Source organism: Patella vulgata, chromosome 1, assembly GCF_932274485.2.
Source record: "Patella vulgata chromosome 1, xgPatVulg1.2, whole genome shotgun sequence".
Taxonomy (NCBI): domain Eukaryota; kingdom Metazoa; phylum Mollusca; class Gastropoda; family Patellidae; genus Patella; species Patella vulgata.
This window is the reverse complement of record NC_065879.2, coordinates 34,801,915-34,827,439: the sequence shown is the minus strand read 5'-3', so window position 1 is coordinate 34,827,439 and position 25,525 is coordinate 34,801,915. Positions and strand designations below refer to the sequence as shown.

Below are 25,525 nucleotides of genomic sequence, written 5' to 3'. Positions count from 1 at the left end.
TAACTTTGAAATATCTCGTGGACGCCCTAAAGGCTAGAGTTAATATCTGATTGACTTTAAATTTATACACATGAGACAAACACACCTATATTTTTCAAAGTGATCATAAAGATCTTAAGATGAACAAGTATATTGATGTTCAATGATTTTTGATAACTTAAACAGCTAAATCCATGATATTAAATGTTTTGTATACTAAACGTTGGCATGGGCAAAACTAAAAGCCAAACAAATTCTAATGATTTTCTGATAATTACTTACATGTAAATGAGTTGTTACTTTTAATCAGATTTTAGTGTATTATAAATTTTTCATTACCGACATTGCCAGGCACCCTATCTTTCAATTTGACCGGGGACATCAGCCTCAAAGTTGGCTTGCCTTACTAGTTTGTGCTCCCACTCCTCAGCAACACTCATTATTCACAAACATAGTAAGAAATTAACTACATTTATTTTAACACATTTACAAAGATTCTGAACTTGAAATACATTTGAGGAAAAAGTTTGTCTGCGAATTCTGCTAGGATACATTTATGATTAGTTATTATGACATGTTGAGAAATTATAACCTGCTTATTATTTTCGTCTCCTATTTCTGCCATTTGTTTGTTTGTTTGTTCCACATATTTTAATATTCCCATTATGTATTTCTCCTTTGAATATTATTAAATTTTATTTCCACAGAACAGAATTGGCAATAAAAGTTTGCATCTTTTATATTGACATATTACGTTTTCTTGGTTACTTTCTTGGAAGACATATTCTGTACCTTACAGTTTTTATACCATTCTTTATGTCTGGTGAGGATGTCAATTCGGCCAAGTTCTTCATCCTTCTGGCTTATATTAGTATTTTGCATTATGGGTTTTGGGCCTATTTACCAGAGGTTGTTAAAGCCATAGGAATGTCAAATGCTACTTCTCAACGAATAAAGGTAATAAAAGTTACATTGTATTTCCTCCATTAGTGAACTAAAATAACAGTCTAGTCTATCTCGACTGATTTGTGTCTCGCAATAACTGGGATACACAGCAAACGTAGTGCAATATGCATCACTGTAATAATATATTTTTTATTTCATTTTTATATGCCCAAATTTTAATGTGGTCATATAAATTTGTTACCCTGTTCATCCATGGGAAGAAGCTTTGCGATTTTCAAAGATCTGTCATCAACTGCAGTTTTTATCCAATTAGTTTGAAATATTTAGAGGTTGTCTGGCAATAAAAGAAAAATAAGCAATGATTAAATTTAAAACGGACAATGGCATACCGTAGACCCCAGGTCAGGCCCAATTAAGTTTGGAATGGCCCCAGACTGATTGTCATGGTCCATGTTATAAATTGCAATTGAAAAAATATTTTTTGACATTTATTTCCGATAAAGATAAATTTTGGCTATTGCATGTATTTGTATCTTGTCCAAGTTTATTTTTTTAATAAAAGATTTTCATTGTTTGATGACAAAGTTTTTCTTTTGATGGTAATGCCCATAAATGGCTGATTAAAACTAATAGTCTGGAGACTCAGTACGGAGGGGTGTCCATCAAATGGGCACAAAACCAGAATACGATGCTGGGTGGTAATCAGTCCGCTGTTGGGGCGTTTTCGAGATATTCGAGGTCAAATGAGTTTATTTGCACTGAAAATGAAAGCGCAGCCATTCTTGTATCATGGAAATAAGCTGAAAATGATCGAAAGTAATTACCCTTTAAAAAGGTAAACTTGCTAAATTCACCTTTGTTCTTTGTGACCCCGGAGGTGAAAAGGTAAAATATAAAAAACTAAAGCGAAACCTGTTCTAATTTTCTAATTAATAATAGGAACATGTATCTTTAGGAGGTCTTAGCACAGAACTTTTACTTTGGAACATCGAAAAAGATCTTGCATAACAGAACCAAAACACTTTGAAACCTGTTTCAAAAATATGTAAAAAAGGTCAAATCAAAATCTCAATGAATTAATTTTACAACGAATGCTATTATACACAATGCATCCATTGGTTTTATCTGTGTCCGTGTTCCGGCGAAATTCATGAAAACTTATAAAAAAATTTGTAAACATCTAATCTCGTCATCAGATACATGTTTTCCGGTCACAGATTAACGTCAGTTTTCCCACATTGGGATTCCCAGAAATCTACGCGGCCTGCAGGCTGGATTCCAACCATGAAACTATTCAATTGTTTTTCGGACAACTATCGTTAAACTAAATTGAGGAGATTTCGATTTGACAGTTTTTACGTATTTTTGAAACAGCTTTAGAAGTGTGTTGGTTCTGTTATGACAGATCTTTTTCGACGTTCCAAAGTAAATTTACGGTGCTAAGACCACCTAAAGATAAGTTTTAAATGTTCCTATTATAAATTAGAACAGGTTTCGCTTTAGTTTTCATATTTTATGCTGATACTGTATTGCTTTAAATCTTCCTAGTGCAAAAATGGAAAATTTCGCCTTTTGACCCCGGGGTCACTAAGACTGAAGATGAATTTAGCAAGTTTACATTTTTATTGAAAGAGTGATTACTTTCGATCATTTTCAGCATATTTTTATGATACAAGAATGGCCGGGCACTCACTTTCAGTGCAAATGACCTCATTTGACCTTTGACCCTAAATATCTCGAAAATGCCCCAATGGGGGGCTGATTACCACTGGGCATCATATTCTACGCAAAATTTTACTTTAGAAAAGCTGGGTCTGCTTTTGTGCCCATTTGATGGACACCCCCCGCGCACTGAGCCTCCGGTCTATAATTTCAATAGTTGTGACATCTGTGAGACATTAAATTATTTCTCTAGTGTAAGCCTTTTGAATTTCTAGGATTTATGTTGATTGTTTGACCATATCAAAGGAGGAATTTTATTGATTCGCAGTGATTTTTTTACATTGACTTTCAAAATTATGAAAGCTTTATTACACTCTTGTAGAAACTACAACTGATTCCCAATCATTTTAAAAAGGTTGTCTTGCTATTAGAAAATGGTGGCTATTGAATTTCAACAGTTTGTGACATACTTGTTTTGTATTATGTCCCTTTATTATCAAGCATTGTTTACATATTCAAGTACAATGTAAGCTTAAACATGCATTATGCAAGAGCTAAATCTGATTATTGCAAGTCTTAATTTAGGCTTCAGATGTTATAGAAATTATAAATTAGATCTTTATTTAAACAACAAGACCAAAATCAACTCTGTAGACCTACGGATGGCTCGGCTACAGCGCGGATTTAAATAGGATTTCACTAATTGATTAAATCAGATAAGGGGTAACCTGATGAAAATACGTCAGTTAGATCGAGGCTAAATGATAGAGTGTACTTAGCGAGGCCGCTGTAAAGCATTTCCGTATGCCATTTAAAACTTTACTTAATAATCGAGATATGCAGGTGGAGTTAACGCCTGTCAATCAAACATTCGGCGAAGGTGAAGACACATTTCGCTACCATTTCTAGGCAAATATTACAACGATGATAACTATGTTCAGAATAAAGTAATTTGACTGAATTTTTCAGTATATTCTTCTTTCATCATCTACTTTTGAACTGTTATAGCAAGAATGGCCAACTCTCTATAAATATCTCCCATAATGTATCTATAAGTTAATGACAAAGCTCTTAATTAGTTATGTAGCAAGAAACGATGTCTTGTTGTTAAAAAATAAAATAGTTATTTTCAGTTTGACTTGATTATACAGGTCAGTAACATATTAGATTCTATGAATAATTTGAGATAAATCTGCCAATCCATAGTGATAGATACAAAAGCAATAGTTTATACTGTTTTAATTTGATTTTGTTGTATATTCCTCAATATATACATGTGCATGTACAAGACTTAACTTTGACTATGTTATCGTAAAAACTGTAGCTTTTTAACAGCAGTGGGTTTTATTGTTCAGGTTTGGTTGAAATTAACCCTTGATTGATTTTGTATGTTCAATGGACAGAAGGGAATAACTGTTTTGGAAAAATGTGTAACAAATGAACATGCTTCTAGACTGGGGAATTAGGTGACGTGAACTGTCAATTATTATAGAAAGCTCTGCTCATCATATTTCACAACTTCAGTGCAGTCTTTGGTAAAAAAAATGATCAAGTAATGTATCATTACATCATGGTAAGATAAATAAAAGTAGTATCATCTATGAGAATGAGGCTAGTCTACAGTTAAACACACATTATGCAAGAGCTAAATCTGCCTATTGCAAGTCCTTCTTTAAGCACGAAATGTTATATAAACTATTAATTAGACATTTATTAACAAAACAAGACCATAATCGACTCTTGATGGCATCTGATACTTGAGATTTTAACTAGATTAAAACGGTTCGCCATTTAAAAATTTAATTTAAAAATGGGAAAGTCCCGATTATACCAGTGCCCTGATTACCACTGTGCACGCATCTTGTCAAAACTATAAACAATGATAACTTGGCTGAGAATGAAGTAATTTGAATGAAATTTTCAATATTTTCTTTTTTTTATCATCTATTTTTGAATTATTATAGCAAGAATGACCAACTCTTTATTAAACTCTTAACTAGTGTATCTTTAATGTTATGATAATACATGATATATTATACAGCTTTGCTATACATGAAACAATTATGTTTTGTTTCTGCAACCTTCCCTTGCTTATAAGCAGTTTCCCCGTTTTCACATTATTATTCAAGTTTGCATATCAGTATTTTGTGCTTCAGATATTGCAGCTGGTTACTGATGACTGTTGAAAGGTTTTGTACACAAAAGTAAATTAATTACTGTAACATTTGCCAGTGTGCATATATTGTCTTTGTACTCAACAATCTTTACCGGTATATGCATTGATTATCTTTTTTTGAAAGACATCTATTATAAGTTAAAATTTTCTTACTACAGGAGTGAGCTGGTAATCATTATGCAAGCCGCTTGTGTAGATGCCTCACGGTTTCTGGGCTACTTTGTTGGACAACATGTTCTATACCTTACTGTGTTTATTCCATTCTTCGTTTCTGGTCGAGGTATGACCTCCACTAATTTCTTCATTCTCCTGGCTTATCTTATTATTTTGAAAAATGTATCTTTTGGTATAATACCTAGAACATCAAAGCAGATTGGAATGCTAGATTCCTGTTTACAGCGAATAAAGGTACATATTATATAGAAAACTCTTTGATTGATCTACCGGTACCCAATATTTTAAAATGTTAATCTTAAAAGAGCTAAATTGCTATTCTTTGGCACCTATAAATGGACACAAAATGGGTCGCAATGCATATAATAATGTAATATAAATGTATAAACTGATTTACATTCAGTCATTTCTGTTTTTACTGTAATTTCTAATCAGTTATGTTGGACAAAATACTCAAAGAGTCTAGATTGAATGGCAGTCTTTGGCATCTGGTTATTCCAGTCTACACCGGTGTGCATCTTTACTTGATCCATTTCACTATAGATATGAATGAGTCAGAATTCAGCATGCAAGATTTTGTGAAAGGAAATAGAAAACTTTCAAAGCTATTTAGAAGATGTAATAACCCTGAATTCAGTGACTAGACTGTATAGATTTTATGTATTCCCAGAGATTCAAGATGCTATCGAAAACAAAATGCTTTTCAGTTGTGACCCAAACCAGAAACTTATTAGTTTGAAACTTTACAATAAACAGGATGATTTTAATTTTCCATTTGTTAATTTCCTGTTCATGGGCACGAATATATTTGTGCTCTCTGCCCTGGAAGATAATCTTAAAACAAATATTTAACAAATAAAAGATAGTTGGTGTGAAAATGACGACAATTTATTAAATGACGACTGAAGCATAGGTTCTGAGAGTAATTAAATATAATTAGATTCCATTAAAGATATGTGATTATTAAAAACTATCAAGCAATTACCAGAAGAACCTCATGCTTCTGAGGATCAAGTAATCGTTGGACTGAATCGAAACCCATATAACCGGCCAGACACAGCTATAAACGCATCTCGATTGAGCTTTCGGGCCCAACAACAGACAAATCACACCAACCAAATTAATAAACAACCAGAAAAAGAACGGTAACAGAGTTTTTTTTTTACAAAAATCAGAATGGATATAGAATAATACAACAAAAATACACTTAAGAAAATTTAAAGTAAGTATTAAGCTGAAACTACTGATGTGCAATTCGATAATAATAGATAGACAGCTGATATAATGAACAGCATGTGAAATTAAAATATTGTAAAATTGCCATGATATATGGTAAACGAAGCATAGGTAGAATAATAAATGACTCATGCAGCCTATATGATAAATAGGTGAAACAAAACATTGCAAACAAGTTAAAAATGAGACAGCTGAGTGTAATTCTATCAAGGTTAATACAATTTAAATTAAAAACTGACTAGAGTATGATTAAAATTGACTAGAGTAGGTTGAATAATAACTAGATAAACATAATAAACGACAATGGAACTACAATAAAGCTGACATGATATAAGGTAAATGAAGATTAAGATACTGAGAGACAAGATATACAGTGTATGTCCCATTATAAACTGTATAAAAACATTAACTAAAAATAAAATGCAAAAGGATATATGATATGAATAAACAGCATGCGACAAGTAAATTGGATAAAAATAATGACATATTCAGTGTTTGGACACTATAAGATTAACCAACATGACAGAAAATGCAGAAACACTAACAATGCAGAAACACTAACAATTGAAATAAACCATTACATGCAAATGAAAGGATAACGGACAACACGCCACCGGAAATAGTACGAGCTAGATGCCCGTACAGACAGACAGGCATAGCTTATGCCTGTATACATACATGTTTCATTTAACCCACTGTGCAAGAGTTGCATGTTTTAACCCTTTCAATGCTAGACGTAAATCCACTGCCTGTGCTAGACCCTTTTTTGAGGAAAAAATGGGGGTTGGAACTGAATGTCAAACAGTACTTATGGAAGCTTTTATGAAAAATCTTTTTGTCTGTTGAGATGGGCATGAGGTTGGGCTAATAGGAAAAAATAGAATTTTGGAAATTTGCATAATAATGTAGTCACGTGACGTCATGGCGGCCATTTTGGATTTCTCATTTCTCACTAAAGCTAACACGAAAACAAATTTTTCTCCATGAAATACTTATGAGATATTGTTTTTTTCACTGGATTTTGATAAAGATATATAAAATGAACAAAAATATCGATAGCAGCCATGAGCAATGCCACCACGAACACGCGCATCATGTCTCCTGCTGCCATGACCACGTGCGGATTGCAATACCTTGTTTTTACTTTCACTTTCATCCCCAAGTCCCATATCATTATCAATATAGTCAGTCAATAGATCTTTACGTTCGTGACTCAGGAATTGCCTACGTCTTTTACGATCCAGCAAGCCAGCATTATTATCAACATCAGAATTATAGTCAGAATCTACTGCAGACACAGGGCTATCATGTTCACATTGGGCTTGTTCATCATGCACGGGAGACATAGCTAGCCATTGGCTGAACGTCGCGCAACAAATCACTCACTTCATAATACCAATCACTGTCCTGACTACTATCATTATCAAGTAACTGGAAACGAATTATGTGTATCACCCGTCTCGAAATTGTCCACGTGTTGGTCAGCAAGACGTCATTCACGACTTCGTCGAGAGTGCATCGTCACGTTGTCACTATGAACTCCGCCATTTTACGGTTTGCCGCTTCTAGTGTATAGAAAATACAATAGATGGCACTTGCAGTTACGGTACTAATTTTAGCGAGGGCTTTACTGAGTACACGGTGATACCGGGTACGCGTATTTTACCGACATTTTATAATACCCGGTACTACCGGGTAGACTCAATGAAAGGGTTAATAAATTTACAAGCTAGTTTTTTTAAGAAGTTACAAATAATGGACATTAACCATGTTTGTAATAAGTTGATAATAATATTATTAATATGTACACTATAATTAATTAATAGAATGTCATGTACATTATTATCTAGGTACGTTTACATCAATTTTCACTAATCGTAGCTTCTGTTTTTATACGCCCACATTGAAATGTGGTCGTATATTGTCGTCGCCCCCATCCATCCGTCCGCAATTGTGGACGCTCTAGAGGCTAAAGTTAATATCCGATTGACTTTAAATTTATATACAGTGTTTAAGGCCATGAGACGAAGAAGCCTATTAATTTTCAGCGATTTCCGATAATTACTGCCAGAGTTATGGCCCTTGATCACTTCAAAACATCTTGTGGACGCTCTGGAGGCCAAAGTTAATATCCGATTCACTTTAAATTTATACACAGTGTTTAAGGTAATGAGGCGAAGAAGCCTATTCATTTTCAGTGATTTTCGATAATTACTGCCAGAGTTATGGCCCTTGATCACTTTGAAAAATCTTGTGGACGCCCTAGAGGCTAAGGTTAATATCCGATTGACTTTAAATTTATACACAGTGTTTAAGGTCATGAGACGAATAAGTCTATTCATTTTCAGCGATTTTTGATAATTACTGCAAGAGTTGATCACTTCAAAAAATCTTTTGGACACTCTGGAGGCCAAAGTTTAAGGTCATGAGACGAAGAAGTCTATTCATTTTCAGTGATTTTCGATAATTACTGCTAGAGTTATGGCCCTTGATCACTTAAAAAAATCTTGTGGATGCTCTAGAGGCTGAAGTTGATATCTAATTGACTTTAAATTTATACACAATGTTTGAGGTCATGAGACGAAGAAACCTGTTGATTTTCAAAGATTTCCGATTAATTACTGCCAAAGTTATGGCCCTTGATCACTTTGAAAAAGTTTTAGTGTATTATAAATGTTTCATTACCAAAAAAAGTAAAAATATGCGACAACACTTGTTGACTGCCCGGACGATTTAGCTGCTGTGGGCGTATGTTTCGTTGCCTGGCAACCTATCTTTATTGTTTTCAATACCGGTATAAAATCTATGCAATCATAGATCTACTGTGTATAGCCTTCTGCCTCTTTTAAACAGACCATCAATATGCATGAACCAGTAAACATATTACATGTACATAAATAATCACATCTTGGAATGCCTGGATTTTTATCTATTTCATTTGTAATGTTGGTATTGATGCTATGAGTTACCAGTATTCTTTTGATCTTGCATGAATTAGTATTTTGGTATTTTGTAATTCTTATTTCTTTCAGTGTTGGTAGTCACATATGCTTGCCAAATACATTCCCTTGAAAACATGTACAAGCATATAGAAAAATTATTTAGTGGTGGCTATAAATGATTGTTCTAATTCACCAAACTGTAGAATTGCTAACTTTCATCTTCTATCTGATAGTCATGATTTGTCCAAATACCAAAAGCTTTGACAATCCTGAGTCACATACTTAGATCATAAGCATCGTGGTTTCAAACCCAATCCCAGTCTAACCGCATGACTGTTCTCATCTGGTTTCCTCCCACTGCATGACTTCTGTATTATCTGGTTTACTCTCACTATATAAGACCCATATTACTCCCAAATGTGTATTATTGAGATATAATGTTAGTACCAAAATTAACCTAGTTTGTGTTCAGTGGACAGATAGAACAATCATTTGTGACCGGTGACAGCCAAATGAGTCACTTGGGGTAAAAAATAAGTACATGTTATAAGCTTTTCAATGATATATAAAATGTAAAGCCGGAAGCAAATATTCCAACGGCAACTTCGTCAATTTGGCAGACGAAAATGGCTAATTTTTACGAATGTTTTTAGCATTGATTTTAATGACACTACTTACAAAACACCCAATTTATACACTAAATTAATTAAATATTAAAATTTGTCGCGATTACTCCAATAATAGACAAGTTAAAGCATCGGATTTCGCAAAAAAACCATTTTTTTTAAAGTTAGGCTCAAGTAGCTATTTTACTTCGTAGCGTTAAATGATCATGTCCGACTTCAGACTCATTTGGTTGTCACCGGTCACATTTGTTACTGCACCAGAACAAGTTTTTAGGGAATTATTTCTGACATTTATGATTTAAGCTAAAGATACATTCTGTAAAAGCTAAATCTGCAGATCTTCGTTTGGCCTCCAATTTTATATGAATCATTAATTAGACATTTTTTCACATGCCAAGCCCATAATCAACTCTCAAGATAAAAAGGATGGTTTTTAATTTCAACGGATTTAAACACGATTGCCAGTTAATAATGTAATTAAAAAAATGGATAATCAAGTCTTTGTTTATTGTCGAAACAATGGTAGCAATAACAATCGATACTACACTGTTTTTCAAACGACCATAACTCTGCTCAAAATAAAGTAATTTGACTAAAATATTTTATAAAATTTATATTGATTATCTCATAGGAAGGAAATGAAGCTAATAAAAGAGAAAAGTTATTGTGTTGATTTAGTGCTCAATATGATGTGGTTTGAAGGCAGATACCTTATGTCTTTGACAACCTTACTGCCATACTTAGTTAATCATAACAGCCCATCTCCACAAAATTTCTTTATCTTGATGTCCTATACCATATTGATGAAAGATTCGTTTATGGGAATTGTATGTGAGCAGCTCAAAAACCTTGCAGGTGCTTGGCCATCGGTTTTTAGGATTAAGGTAAATAGCAAGATTAGTTATTACAAATTTAATTGATGTATGTATAATGCAACCACTGGGGTGTACAAACAAGGTCCCCCAATAATGTACACTGGCATGCACTTAAAAGGACCATTGACAGCTAGCAAAATTCTCCTACAATACCTCATTGCAATTGCATTATTTATAGAGATAAATATTAGTTTTGTTTTTATTACAAAATAACTTTCCCTGTTCCACAAACCTTATAAATGCTGTAAAGTTTAGATTGTACTACAGGCACCTGTAACATAGAAAATCTCTTTCAACCAGTTATACTTACTAATTTTCACTAGTAGGCTTGATTTGATTGTGTAACTATTGATGGAATGTAAGGCTGCAGACTTTCATACCCATACCCCCCCCCCACTTCTTTTTCTATATAATATCTACTTGGTTTCAGACAAGTAATATACCGCTGAATTTGATAATCTTGTTTACGAATATGATTGTAATAGACTTGAGACATTAATTAGCCTTTATAAAATTTTCCATGTTGCAGTTGCTTGTGAATTGTACAGCCAATCTTATTCTGGGAACTTAGTGAAATTGAGCTCTTCAACAATTTTTTGCAGAGTTACTGCCTTGTCACTGTAACGTTGCAAAGGCCTTAAAGGTCTGATTTGTAATTACAAACTTGTTGTTCAGCTAGTCTCAAAAGAAAATTAAATTTTCTGAAATATTATTTTGTTAAACTTTGAGGTATTTGATTGGCATACTGCTGAATATAACATAGTTACAGTTCAAGGTCGTGTTTCGTGTGATTACATTAATTCTTTAATGAATTGGCGATTTCAATGTAAATTATGTTTTCTGAATTATTTTATATTAAACTTTGGGGTATTTGATTAAAGTTTGATAATGCAAAGTAAAGTTGCAGATCCAGCTTGCATATTGCGAGATTGTTACTGAATTATGACCCTGTATTGACTTAAAATCAATGAAAATTCGGTTTTCTGAAAATATTTTAGGTTAAGCTTTGGGGTACAGTGTTTTACATAGCAGACCAATTCGTTAAAAATTCTGTTTAACAGAATTTATTCCATCTATACAGTGTAGTACTTTGCGACCATATTGTATCTTTAACTAATTATTGGATTCACACATTGTATAGAAGTCATATCTCACACACTTAAATGAAATTTAGTAATAGGTTTATATATAATTTGATTAAAACACTGGTTATGTGCTTTCCATTGTCAAAATACCCATCAGATACTATCTTGTTTATGACATGTGTTTGGTAGACCAAAAAATGTAATGTTCTCCTCACGGTCTTTGGAGTATGGGGGCAGTGGCGGCACCAGCTGTCGGTGATTGGAGGGGCAAAGCTGGGGCAAAGTCCAAGGTTAAGGGGGCAAAGGCACGAGCTTCAACTACGGGTAGGGGGCCTCCCCCAGAAAATTTTGAAAAAGAGGTTGCCGGAAATGCAACCTGGCAGTATTTCAGGCACTGATCGATGAGGTAAAGTGTCAGACGAACGGACTTGCGAATCACGACGAAGTCCACTCACGATTGTCAAAGAAGGGAGTCATCCCCCAGAAAATTTTGAAAAATAGACTGCCGGAAATGCTGTCTTACAGTATTCTGTCAGGCACCTATCGTCGAGATAAATAGATCTGCCCAGATACCGTTCGTCGCCTGATCACTAGTTTATCCGACCTGCGAACCTCAACGAATTCCCCTTGTGAGCGCCAAAGTAGCAAGTCCATTGGGGACCTCGCCAAGAAAATTTTGAAAAATAGATTGTCGGAAATGCTCTACAACATGCAAGTTTATGACTGAGTGGGGATGTGGGATTTATTCACCGTACAAGGTATTGATTACCAAAACGTATCACAAATACTTTTTTTTATTGTCTAAAATTATTGGGGGGGGGGCAAACAGAGGGCAGACCAGATTAATGGGGGGGGGAAATTCCCCCCCTAGCCCCCCCCTGGCGCCACCACTGTATGGGGGATGTTTATTCCATATTTGGGTCAGAAATTAACGCCAATCAATTAGGGGGTTATAAAAGTGGCTGTTGAGCGAAATTAATTAGGGCTCACCCAGTCTGTCAGAGCTGCCATCAAAAGCTATATACACTTTATTGAGAATGAGGAACATTGGTGCCAAGCGGATTTAATAATAAAATTGTATAACGACTTGGGGAGCCATGGTGGCTAGGTGGTCAAGACGCTGGCTTGCTAGCCTTGAGGTCGGATGTTCGATCACTGCATTGGCCGAGAAAGTTCATCAGGATTTTCCGACGTGGTTTCCCCTTGTCAGTGGTGCAGAACGGAGGGCCTGACAAGGACAGTGGATAGTCCTTTGGATGATACGAAAAACCAAGGTCCTGTGTATACATTGGAATGCACGTAAAAGATCCCTTGGCAGTTGGAATAAGATATAAGAGTAGGCCGTAGCGCCGCTGAACGGGCAAAATTTCCCTCATAGCACACTGTATGGCGTATGCCCGTCTTCATTAGTCCAGGTTAGGAGCAGAACAGTAGGACGTTGAACCCCATTTCATTTCATTTGTATAACGACTTAACCTGTTGTTGTAATTTTGATCATGAAGAAAACACAACAAAGAAGTCCAGTAGTACTACAACGGAAAGTATTTGGATTATATGTTTACAGAAATGTATTCACAGTATCAGACTCGTACAAATGCATGCATGCATTGTAAAATTGGTTGGGGACATGTATTGATTCAGCAGTTCTCTCAGAATGTTTGTTTTATAAAGTAATTTTGAATTATGGCCGTCGAGTCAACTCGTGCACATTAAGACAATAAAATGAATTATTAAAAGAAACAAGTGAAACAAGGATATAATTAGTATGGTACCAGATTAACTGGCACTGAAAATCATTGTGAGGTTCATTGGTCTATACTATCAACAAATGAATAAAATATGTAAATTCTGTGATATAACCATGAACCCTATGTCCATATGACAAAATCAATATTTTAATTTCAGAAATTTTGTTAAACTGTATAACAAAAATACTTAGGATACTCTCAAATTTTCAAAGATGAAACATCAATCATTGTCAAAATATTTGCGTACTTTGTTAATGGGCATTTCCTTTCTAAGATAAGACTTTAAAGATTAAACAATTGTATTTCAAATGTAACTTATAATCCTTGTTATATTTTCTCTCATTGATAAATAACATTGAAAGCTTTATTTACTGTATGCTGCTCTATTATTTCCAGCAAATGATTTCATTTATATTCAGAATCCCCTGTATTCCTAGCATCAGACTGTCTCCCTTTGTTTTTTATTTTAATTAACCTTTCAGCAAGGAAATAAAAGATTGTTTTTCATGTAGGAAGGAATTGAAGTTGATAAGAACGATAAAGTATGGAGGTGACCTTGTGCAAGAGATGATGTGGTGTGAAAGTACTTATGTTTTGTATTTGACTGTTCTACTCCCATACTTAGTTTATAATTCCAATCCCTCATCACAGCATTTCTTTATTTTGATGTCATGTACATTTTTGCTGAAAGAATCTTTGTTGGGGACTCTGTCATATCAGATTCATAGCCTAGCTGGTGCCTGGACATCAACTATTAGGATTAAGGTAAATAGATTCGTTTGTTATGTGCCTACATCTCATGTTAGAGTAAAATGTTGTCAGCACTGTCTGTTGGTTCATATGTCAAAAGTTTGTGTAAACTGGGTTTGGTCGTCAATTATTTTGTAGTGGGGGGGGGGGGGATTGGGGATGGCTGAATGGTTAGCATGTGCGCGCTGTATCATAAGGTCTGTCATAACTGGAATGATTTCGATTCCCCGGTTGTATGTGACAAGGAGTAGGGTCGCTTGTCCAACCTCGTGGGTTTTCTCCAGGTCCTCCGGTTTCCTCCCACTGCTAAAGACCCCTATGCGCAAGCGAATAATTGAAATAAAATTGAACCATTGTTAGTCCTGAATTAATGACCTAGTTTGTGTCGAGTGGGTGTTAAACTCCATTTCCCTCTCTCTTAATTATTTTGGATGAAACCTTAACAAATTCAGGTAACAGTTATTGCTTGTTAAGTGTTTTTTAGATTTTCCAATATATGCTAGGTTTGTTGACTGGTGCTAAGGAGGAAGACAATGAAAAATTATATTGCCTGTCACTTAAACATTTTCTAAATGCTGTGCAGGCCAGAGTTTTTGTGGCTGTGCATCTTATCGAGATAGATAGGAATTTGCTTTTGAATTTCAGAGTTATTGTTTCATCAAATAACAAGTAAGAAACCATTTGTCATAGAAACCTTGGTGCAAGTTTTGGGATAATTTACAAAGGCAGTCACAAATGTTAATGACTGCATTTGATCATAAAAAAGACAAATTTGGACTGAAAGTTCTCTCCGAAAATAGTGGAAAAATGTGATGTCAGACCATGTACATTCTTATTTGCAAAAACCCTGTGCCCCAAGTTCTATCCAGGCTGTAAGGGTTGTAAACATATATATACAATTAAACAATTTCTTAATTGATAAGGATCCAGATGAAAAGGAATGCAAAAATGAAATTAAATGAATGAATATCCTTAAACTAGATCTGTCTTGAGGACAGTTGAGAAAGAAATGTGCTCTACCAAAAAAGGTGATACTGGACAAAAGTTGCAAGAGTTTCAGCTCAAATTTCTACACAGAATTGTTACCACAAAATCATACCTTTACAATATCAAACAAAGCAATGAAAAGCAATGTTCATTCTGTGGGGAAAAAGATAAAACTCTTGAACACCTATATTATGAATGCCCTGAAACTCAAAATATTTGGACAAATATATCTAATGCTCTTGAATAGTATGGGTTTCTGGATGTCCACTTCAAATAAATTATATAATGCTAGGTCAACAGGAGACATCTTATGAAGTAGTATAACAGGCAACTCATTTGATTTCCAAGGTTTATTCATTTTTATTACAGAATTGAAAAGTATCTTTCCACGAAAAATGCAATAGAAAATGGAATATGATTGCTGATCTGCTGTTCAATATTACGAAATGACTACAATATTTTCTAAATTTCAACCAGTAGCTTGATGTGAATATAACTATGTGAAATCTACCCGAAATGTAAAATAAAGAATATAAGATATTTGTATGGAATACAAAAAAACCCCATTAAAATAATGAAGTTTTCGGGGCATGAGCCTTTTACCAACTTTCTAAATGCTGTTGAGTGTATTGCCAGGCTTGAAACCAGAACACAGAAATTCAAACAAAGTTCTTTTTCTGCTGTTTAATCACCAAGTTTTCTCACAACCACTAGCCATTAGATCAATACATAAGAAGCACTCCTTACATCACTTTAAGAGACAGACTGAGTTTCAGGTATACCCTCACATTTTTGTCTTGTGCACACCTCATGGGTGTTTTTCAGGGAATCCAGTATTTTTCTAGTTCTAGTAAGATTTAGTGTCCCTACTTTCCATATACCAAACTTGTCATACTTTATTGGAAATAACTACCTGATGAATACTTAAGTGGGAATCGCAGGCACTTGAAGGGATTAAAATAAAACTTCTTACTACTGCTTGGCTATATATTATAGTATATAAGAAGGTATTTCAGCCGCCATCTTTGTTTTCACGTCTTCAAGGCATTTCGTCTGCTAACATCTCACAATACTCACTAGTTCTAACACAACCCGTCGTTTTTATTGCCAACGAGGCCTTATTTGATCATTATTCAGCTATAAGGTCTCGTTGGCAATAAAAATGACGGGTAGTATTAGAACTAGTGAGTATTGTGAGATGTTAGCAGACGTAATGCCTTGAAGACGTGAAAACAAAGATGGCGGCTGAAATACCTTCTTATATACTATAATATATAGTCAAGCAGTAGTAAGAAGTTTTATTTTAATTCCTTCAAGTGCCTGTGGTGGGAATGTATTTTACTATTCATTAAGAATATTGAAGGTATATATTCAATCTAATCAGAAGTTTAATTTCTATTTGGTTTTGATTTTAATTTTGAAGGTTTCTTCACCAGTCCTCTTTTCTCTTGGATGTCTAATTATAGCCGCTGTTATTGTTTTATAACATTCTATCCTAAGGCATATGCCTTAGTATTGGCTAGATGATAGATTATATCAGGTCAACTAAAACTTCCTAAGGATGTCCGTATTGGACCCTACTGTAATGTAAGTGTTAAAGCATGAAAGCTAGAAAGAAACAACAATAAGGTCTTAATTTTAATCTGACTGGTGTGTAAATGTGTTTTAACATAGTAGAGTTACAGACCAATTCAGTAAAAATTCAAAATTTGGATTGTATAGTCACAGAAACGTATTCACAGTATCAGCCTCTTAAACTTTATGCAGTACTGTCAATATGGTTGCATTGAATAAGAATTAATGAGCTTCAGATAGTTACTTTGGGTAGGATAATGGTTCCTAGGAGTCTCGCACATAGAACTAGTTTTATTGACTCAAATATATGTTCTTTGAGGTTGTAGCTTCAGTAGAAATATAAATAGACATTAACATCTTTGATAATTATGTTTAAACTGGTTGTCAAGTATAAGAAGTTCCCTGTCACAGGAGGTTCTTAGGTTGTCAAAAATGTTCATTTATCTGACAAATCACCAGGAAATACCACATTGCCAGTGCACTACCCAGTTTCAAATTCACACAATGCAGATATGCCATACCGTTAAAAATATATCTGGAATATTCATTTCTAAAATTATGTTTATTCCAGCTCTTTTAGATGGAGCTTAAATAATTTTTTAAATTCATTACAAATTAAGGGAAATATCTATTGAAATCAATATCTTCATGTCCCTTTGATATAAACATGTCTCTAATGACAGTGTTCTTAATTCAGGATATTTCTTGAAAATAAATTAAATCATGTGCCATCGTACAATCATATGATAGAAGACATGCATGCTTTGTTTTCCCTGCATCCCACAATATTTTGTTCTATCAGTAAATGTTCCAATGTCTTTAATGTATACTTTCAACCCCAGCTTGATATAGAACCATTTATTTGCATGTTATACAATGTATCTTTTTGATTTGCAATATAAAAAGTATAATTAAAGGTAAATTTTAAAGGAACTAAATCTCTATTCTTTGGCACCTAGAAATGGACACAAATGAGTAATATGTAATATGAATGTATATAAACTAATTTACATTCAATCATTTCTGTTTTTACTGTAATTTCTAATTAGTTATCTTTTGGCAAAATATGTGAAGAGTCGAAATTTAATGACAGTCTTTGGCGTCTGGTTATTCCAGTCTCCAACAAGTAGTATTCTCATGTGGGATATGTTCTCGAAGCCCATCTGTTCACAGTAAGATAACAACATCAATATTAAGTCTTGTTTGCAATGTCAAAGACTGTGGATGATATTGAGTTAGATATTTGCCTCCTTTAATATTAAAATTCATTAAGAATGCTTTATGTAAGAGCTAGGTCTTTCTTTTGGCTTTAAATGTGTAGATAATCGAGTCTGAGTCTTTGTGTTTAAGTACCATTGCTATGATAATGAATAATCTATGCTATATCTTCAGACAGTCGTAACTTTGCTCGGAATAAAGTAATATGAATGAAATTTTCAATCTATTCAATTTTTTTTTTCATTATTTATTTTTCAAAAATTAGAGCCAGAAAATCTAGCTCTGTATCTAAATATTATATAATGCATCTTTAAAGAGGCATTAGATCTTTGGAACTATTGGCTGATTGGTAAAATACTAGTCTAAAATTACTGCAAAGTATGTTCAGATTAGATTATGTGCAAAATTTCAGACAAATCAACCCAAGTACTACATGATTCAGTGTTTAGTAGTTATCATAGAAGAGTATAAAATTATTTTTAATATATTACTGAAATTCAGTTAAATAAGCTTATATTTTCTCTTAGTATGGATGTCTCTTTAAAACATAGAATTATTTTCTCTTTTATCATTTACAGGTTTCACAATCACTGTCTTGTGAACATACTTAGTCTTGCATGCTTAGAAACCATTGCTGCCATTATATCTTTGTAATACTTCTCATTTGAGACGTTCGTAATGCTAAAAAAGTTTTCTTGTACATGTACTTTCTATTCCACTGTTGAAATAAATAAAACACCATTTTCAGTTCTGAGATGAAGTGGATTAGAAAAACTAAGGAATGCTCTATTTTCATGGTTAATGTTTGGTTTCTTCCGGATCGTTTGTTAGTATGGCTGTCAGTTGTTGCTATGGCTCTCTCTGGTATCAATTTGAGGCCAGAATATATTTACCAGATAATAGCTTTATTACACAATGTAGCTGAACTAATGATGGGTGTTTTATATCATTGCTTTGTTTGGATTGGTGAAGCTATAGCTACAATTATACGAGTTCAGGTAAGACAGCTGGTTAAACTAGGATCTGACATTTTTCACAAATTTATGTTTAGCCCATCAGTCTAAAGGGATCCATCTATGGCAAGGTTTGGGAACATTTGTGTGGAACTTTTCACCACAAGAGTTCCACTAGATATTGGGTTTCTGAAAATAAATACATTCCACAAGACTTTCGACTTAAAATAATATTCATAGAGTGTTTTGCGTCTGTGGTGTTTTTCACCACTATAGTTCCACTAGATATTGGACATAGAAAAAAAATCAATTTTTTCAAAAATTCTTCTCAGACCTCCCTATATGCCTGTGTGGTACCACATTCCACCAAATTTTCGACTTCGAATAATTTTGATAGAGTGTTTTGATTCTGTGGTGGGTTTTTTTTGAAAAAATTAATATTTTTTAAAAAAATTGTGAAACTCTTGTGGTAAAAAACACCACAGACCCAAAACACTGCATCAAAATTATTCAAAGTTTTTGTGGAATGTGGTACCACACAGGCACATAGGGGGTCTGAGAAGAAATTTTTGAAAAAAATTGATATTTCTTTTATGTCCAATATCTTGTAGAATGTATTTTCCCCACATCTTACAAGATGATAGGATAAACGATTATTGTTCCAGCGAAATAAAAAGAAAATGTTTCATAAATATTTCATTGTTCACTTTTCCAAACGCCCCCAAACCTTGCCATGTCTAAAGGGCTCATGTCATCACTTCTGTCTCAAGCTTTACAGTGTACATACACAATTAATCATATGCTATTCCTCCCCCTAAACAGCTTGATGGACATTTTGTCAGGGTAGTTTGTTAAAATGAAAGGGCAGAACCCTGTAGCAGCAGATCAGAACAGGGGCAAATTTAACATTGATATGACTTATTCTTTGAGAGCACTTGACAGATTTTAGTGACAATTGATATGACTGTTTATTAATCTGCGTTTATTTGGATTTGTTCAAATGATGCTGCTTGACTTTATAAATGTCGGACAGAAGCTCTTTCCTTTGGCCAATTTGTGTATTTTTGACTTCTCCTAAACTGTTTGGATTTCAACCAAATTTGGTAGTTATGTTAGTTGGGCGATACATGCTGTTAACTTGATTTCTATGGGTTAGGGCTGAAGTTGTCATTTTCCAATTTATAATGTCTTATCAAGAGTAAGATAAAGAGGCATATCAAATTTCAACAATTTTTGATGATTACTTCTAGAATTATTGTATTTAGAATTGTATAGATGGTCTATTGGTGAAATATATTACCATTCTCAAGTCATTAAGAATTTATATGTATTGTTTAAAATAGTAAAGTCTCTATTTCTGATATTACCTTCAGATGATTTAGAGGCTAAAGTTATAAGTGAATAATTATAAAATGTTTTAGTGAAAAGAAAAAGCACTATCAATATCCTATAAATATTGCTGCCTTTTATTATTATTTAGTTTCTTGTAAATGTTGTAATTTGTTCATATGTTTCATTGTCTGATAAGCTATCTTTGCTTGTTGTCAGAAGTTAGTTTCTTCACTGTTTGGCATTAACGGTCAGGTACATGTAATTTCTATCAGAAGTGTGTTTTGTGGATGTGTTATTATCAAACTAATATCTAGGATAATTTCTGTATTAGTATGGTTTTTCTCAGGTGGCAGAAGTGAGGTGTGGTTTCTAAAATGCACATTTAATATTTATGCTGCACTCTCACTCACTCAGTAGGTCAGCATAATATCTTCCATTGATAGTCTGGCCTTTTTAAAAAGATAGTCAATCAGCAGAATACCCTTGGAATCCCAAAAGACTGAAGCCATCACCTTTCCAGCAGAAGGAACCGACTTGACTTTTTTGTGGGCTGGTGACTCTGGATGATTCTATTGTTTAGATTGAATTTTGAATTCTGGTTGAAAGTGATGAATCCAGGTCTCATCCATGCTTACAAACCTGGCCAAAACATTATAAGAATCTGCTTCAGATTGTCACAGGCGTCAGCAATCTGACACGTTGCTGATCCCCAGCAGAAGCTTTTGTCATTCCTAACACATTGGAAATAATGTGCTCAACCCTCTCATGGCAGATGCCCACAACACTGGTAATATGTTGAGTGGTCAATCGGCCATCACCATGTCATGCACCGGGTAACGTTCTCAGGTCATCACCAAGGCTCTCTCTGCCACGCTGAAATTATGCAGGCCACTTCTTTACTGTGGAGAAGGAAGGGGCATCATCCTGTAAAGTGGAGACTGTGTCGGGATGTATCTGTGTTAGGGTTAGTCCTTTCAGTTGCAGGTACTTGATGACTACCCTATAGCCAGTTTTGTCCATTTGTGGTGATTCCAATTGGCAGGTTCACGAGATGGTCTGGTACAAAGACAATAATTCCACTACAGTTGCAGTTCTTATGTCTATGATTCATTCAATGATTGTACTTGTTGGTGGCAAAAGTTTGTTTCAACCCAATTGATCTATCCTTTTCATGCTTAGAACTTTATAGCCAGTCCTCATACATGTACCGGTATTTTAATTTATTGTGATGAAAATAGCTGTTTGAAATTTCATTTCTTTTCTCATTTATTTTAAAGATTTTAATAACTTATAATCCTCTTTAGTTTTTCATAAATATTAAAGATCTATACGCACTGAAAAGACAGCGACATACAATGTCAGTTTAAAATGGTAGGCATGCATAACACAGTACTCAGTAAAAAAGAAAAATCTCTAAAAAGATATATAATATATAACACATCAAGTCAAAGATTTATACTAGTAATAAACATTTACACAAATACAATGGAAAAAATAAGCACGCAACATGATTAAGCCATTCACACAAGTAATAAAATACTTCTGTATGAAAACAAATACCCAAATAGATACATAACTGAAGCTGTTTCACTCAAGTCTCAATCCCATTCACTGACCCAAACCTTGGACTGAGTCAAACTGTATCACCATTTGACACACACTTAATATCACATATGGGGCATTCAATGTCAAGTGGACCAAATTTCAGAAAGTTTGGAACATGACCCCCTCCAAAAAATAAAAAAAAATATATGTTATAGTATATTGCTTTAAACTAACAAATCCAACCTCGTGGGTTTTCTCCGGGTCCTCCGGTTTCCTCCCACTGCTAAAGACCCCTATGCGCAAGCGAATTATTGAAATAAAATTAAAAAACCATATGTTAGTCCCGAAATGACCTAGTTGTGTCTAGTGGACGTTAAACCCCATTTCTCTCTCTCTCTCTTGAAATTAGGGTACTGAAACGGATCATAAATTCAGTAATTTTTTTTTCAGGTTTTCGGGTGCTTTAAACACACATTTCTGATAGTAGTAGAACTCTCTAACTTTGTAATCTGAAGACAATTTTTGGTGTAGATTAGAATTTAGCATCACACACAATGTGCGATTCACACAGTTCGTGCCACCAGGTGGCAAAATGTGGAACAAATGCACTATTCACTTTTTTTTTCAGGATTTCCACAGCCTCTGGCAAAGTCACTATTGTATACACAAACTCCAAAATTGGCATAGTTAATGTCAATTTACAAAAGATTCACCTTCAATTTTGGCCATGTGGGACGGAGGTTAAAATTCTGAAAAAAATTGATAATGAAGCTTTCTTTACCCTACTATAACATACATCTTGTGTATTTGATGGCTTATATTTTTAATTGGCACTTGAAATCTGTGCAGTGATGAAGTATCAATGGCTATTATCAAAATTGTTGACTTTTCACATGTCTATTTAGAGTAAATGTTTGCTTACATTACGAATATGCAATCATTTTGGATCTACAGTGTATTGTTCTTATTTTATTTTGCCTCCCAAATGAGAAAAAAATGATTATTCCGCTTCACAAATTGGAATATTGGACTTTGACAATCAGATTAAAATTACTTCTGGAAGACATAGGCTCCTCATATTTGTCATTTTAGAGCAACTTATAATGTATAATAAGAATATAGACTCAATTTGGCTACAGAAAGTATCGTTTCAATTTAATTTTGCTTTCAAAAACAGGGGAAAACTTGTTTTGTCTGCTTAGAAAGTTGAAATGAAATGGGGTTTAACGTCCTACTGTTCTGCTCCTAAACTGGGCTAATGAAGACAGGCATACGCCCTACAGTGTGCTATGAGGGAAATTTTGCCCGGGCAGCGGCACTACGGCCTACTCTTATATCGAATTCCAACTGCCAAGGGATCTTTTACGTGCACGCCAATGTGTACACGGGACCTCGGTTTTCCGTCCCATCCGAACGACTAGACAGCTGTCCTTGACAGGCCCTCCGTCCTGCATCACTGACAAGAGGAAACCAGGTTAGAAAGTTGAAGTACAGTAATGTTGTTACACTAACACTGGACACCTGAAAACTACAATTCTTAATACATGGTCTTAAAATTTTGCATACTTATTCCTTACACCCTAATGATGTTTCCTATTGTTTTTGGTGCATGCCCAACCCTCAGGGTCAGAGCCACACCTATTTTTTTCTTTGTGTGTCTGTGTGTTTTGATCATCTTGAAATTTCATAATCTTTTGTAAATTGATGAAAGACAAACTGACATTAACTATGCCAATTTTGGAGTTTGTGTATACAATAGTGATTTTGCCATAGGCTGTGGAAATCCTGAAAATAAAAGGGAATAGTTTATTTGTTCCACATTTTGCCACATGGTGGCGCGTAAAGTATGCATTGGACATTGAGTGTGATGCTAAATTCGTAATCTATACCAAAAGTTGTCTTGGATTACAAAATTGGAGAGTTGTACTACTATTAGAAATGTGAATTTAAGATCCGTTTCAGCACCCTAGTTTCAAACGGACATATCTCAGCAAATTTTTGACCAGATTGACGTAAAATTTCAGATTTTTTAGTTTAAGATCATATACTATATAACATATTTTTTATAATTTTTTTGGAGGGGGTCATGTTCCCACCATTGGTCCAGTTGATATGGAATGACCCATATAGCAGCTTGAGTTTGCTGATATTGTTTAAAGGAGATTTTGCTTTTTTGCTTAAATGCATGCTTGTATAAATGCTATTTGTATATGAAGAGTCTTCTGTAGACAGTAATTGTATTCTTCTGATTACATATATTTGCAACTAGAATTTTTTTTATTTCTCCTTTAAGTGATATCATGAACTTACTTTCAGGCCTGAAATGAAATATGTCTGGCTGAGAAAAAAATTATCAATATTTACAATGAGCGTTTGGTTCCTAGCCAGTAGATTCCTATGTTATGTTGCTGTTGTCGTCATGTCTCTGATTGGTGAAAGAATCGGAACACAGCGCCTGTACATGATTTTACCATATTTAAATATCTTAGCCAATACTATGATTGGAGTCTTGTCGTATTGTATTCAATTATCAAGTGAAGCATATACCTCAATAAAACGTCTGCAGGTAAGGCTTACCTCTGTTTAAAGATTCTGGAACTTGTTTTAAAATTAAAGTTGAATGTAGATATAAGTAACTGAATGAAGAGGATTTTCACTTTGTTAGTAACTGAATGAAGAGGATTTTCACTTTGTAAGTAAAGTACAATTTTAAAATTGGCCCGTAAAAGATAATTTCGTGTATTACTAAGTTAATTACAGTCGCTGATCGTCATTTGCATTTATCTAATTTTTTACGGCTGAATTCACGCTAAAATGCACTCACATTGATTATTTAAAAATTGAATGAAAAACATCAAATCAAGAATTCAACGTTTGACAATCTCCTGGGTTGGATTCAGTCGGATTGAAAAGTGGCCCATCAAATAATGAAATGAGTTCTGCAAAATTTATAAGTGGTTCTTGCTCTGGTTTTGACCATATTCTACATATCACATGCAGTTGATGGCAACTATTTACAAATTTTCATTTCATCGTATCTTGGTAAAGACAGAACCTTAAATTGAATCATTTCTAGACTGATATTCCTTTTAGAGATTCACTTTTCACAACAAGGCATTCAAAGAGAGACAATGCCCAATTTCAGATGTTTGGTTTGTTATCTATATATAAATGTACAACTGTACATGAAGTCTAATGAAAATTGTATTATAATTTCATTGTAATTCAGTATCATTTTCATTCTTTACTTCATTCAAAAATGTGTATTATTAGAACACTTACTGTATTTATTTTACTCACAATACTAAAGCTGTGACAGATAAGAATTTAAGACCATACAAACTTCTAAAGACATTTTGGTCCAAACCAAAGTATTGACATTGATCAATTCTAACTTAAGTCATGGCCATATTAATTTTCATGGTTATATACACCAGTTGGAATTTGATGAAAATTACAAATTTACTTAAAGTATAATTACATGAATTACTTTTCCCAAAACAAAATTGGCTTTTATAACAGGGGTCTCATAGTACCTCTTGTGACCATTCAATTATTTATTTAAAAGATTTGAGCTTACTGAAACAATAAAATTGTTTGACATTTAACTTACTCAGATTAAAATTTGTTAAATGTTCAAATTGTATAAAAGTATCAGCTTTACCTTCATGATGATGATTTTAATGTTTCCTCTTGACATTTTCCTGCAAACTTTCTTTTAAAAATTATGTACCCTACTTGCTAATAATAGTACCT

The 25,525-nt window shown here is 34.0% G+C and overlaps 1 protein-coding gene across 1 annotated transcript in view; it reads left to right on the top strand.

Moving 5' to 3' along the window:
- Window positions 1–19,851, top strand: part of LOC126810172 (ATP-binding cassette sub-family C member 4) — a 46,547-nt gene extending 26,696 nt beyond the window's left edge. The window contains exons 8-9 of the mRNA XM_050535151.1: window positions 18,688–18,937; window positions 19,825–19,851. Of these exons, the coding sequence (XP_050391108.1) occupies window positions 18,688–18,937; window positions 19,825–19,851 (277 nt within the window). The remainder of the gene's footprint in view (window positions 1–18,687; window positions 18,938–19,824) is intronic.
- The last annotated feature ends 5,674 nt before the right edge of the window (window positions 19,852–25,525 follow it).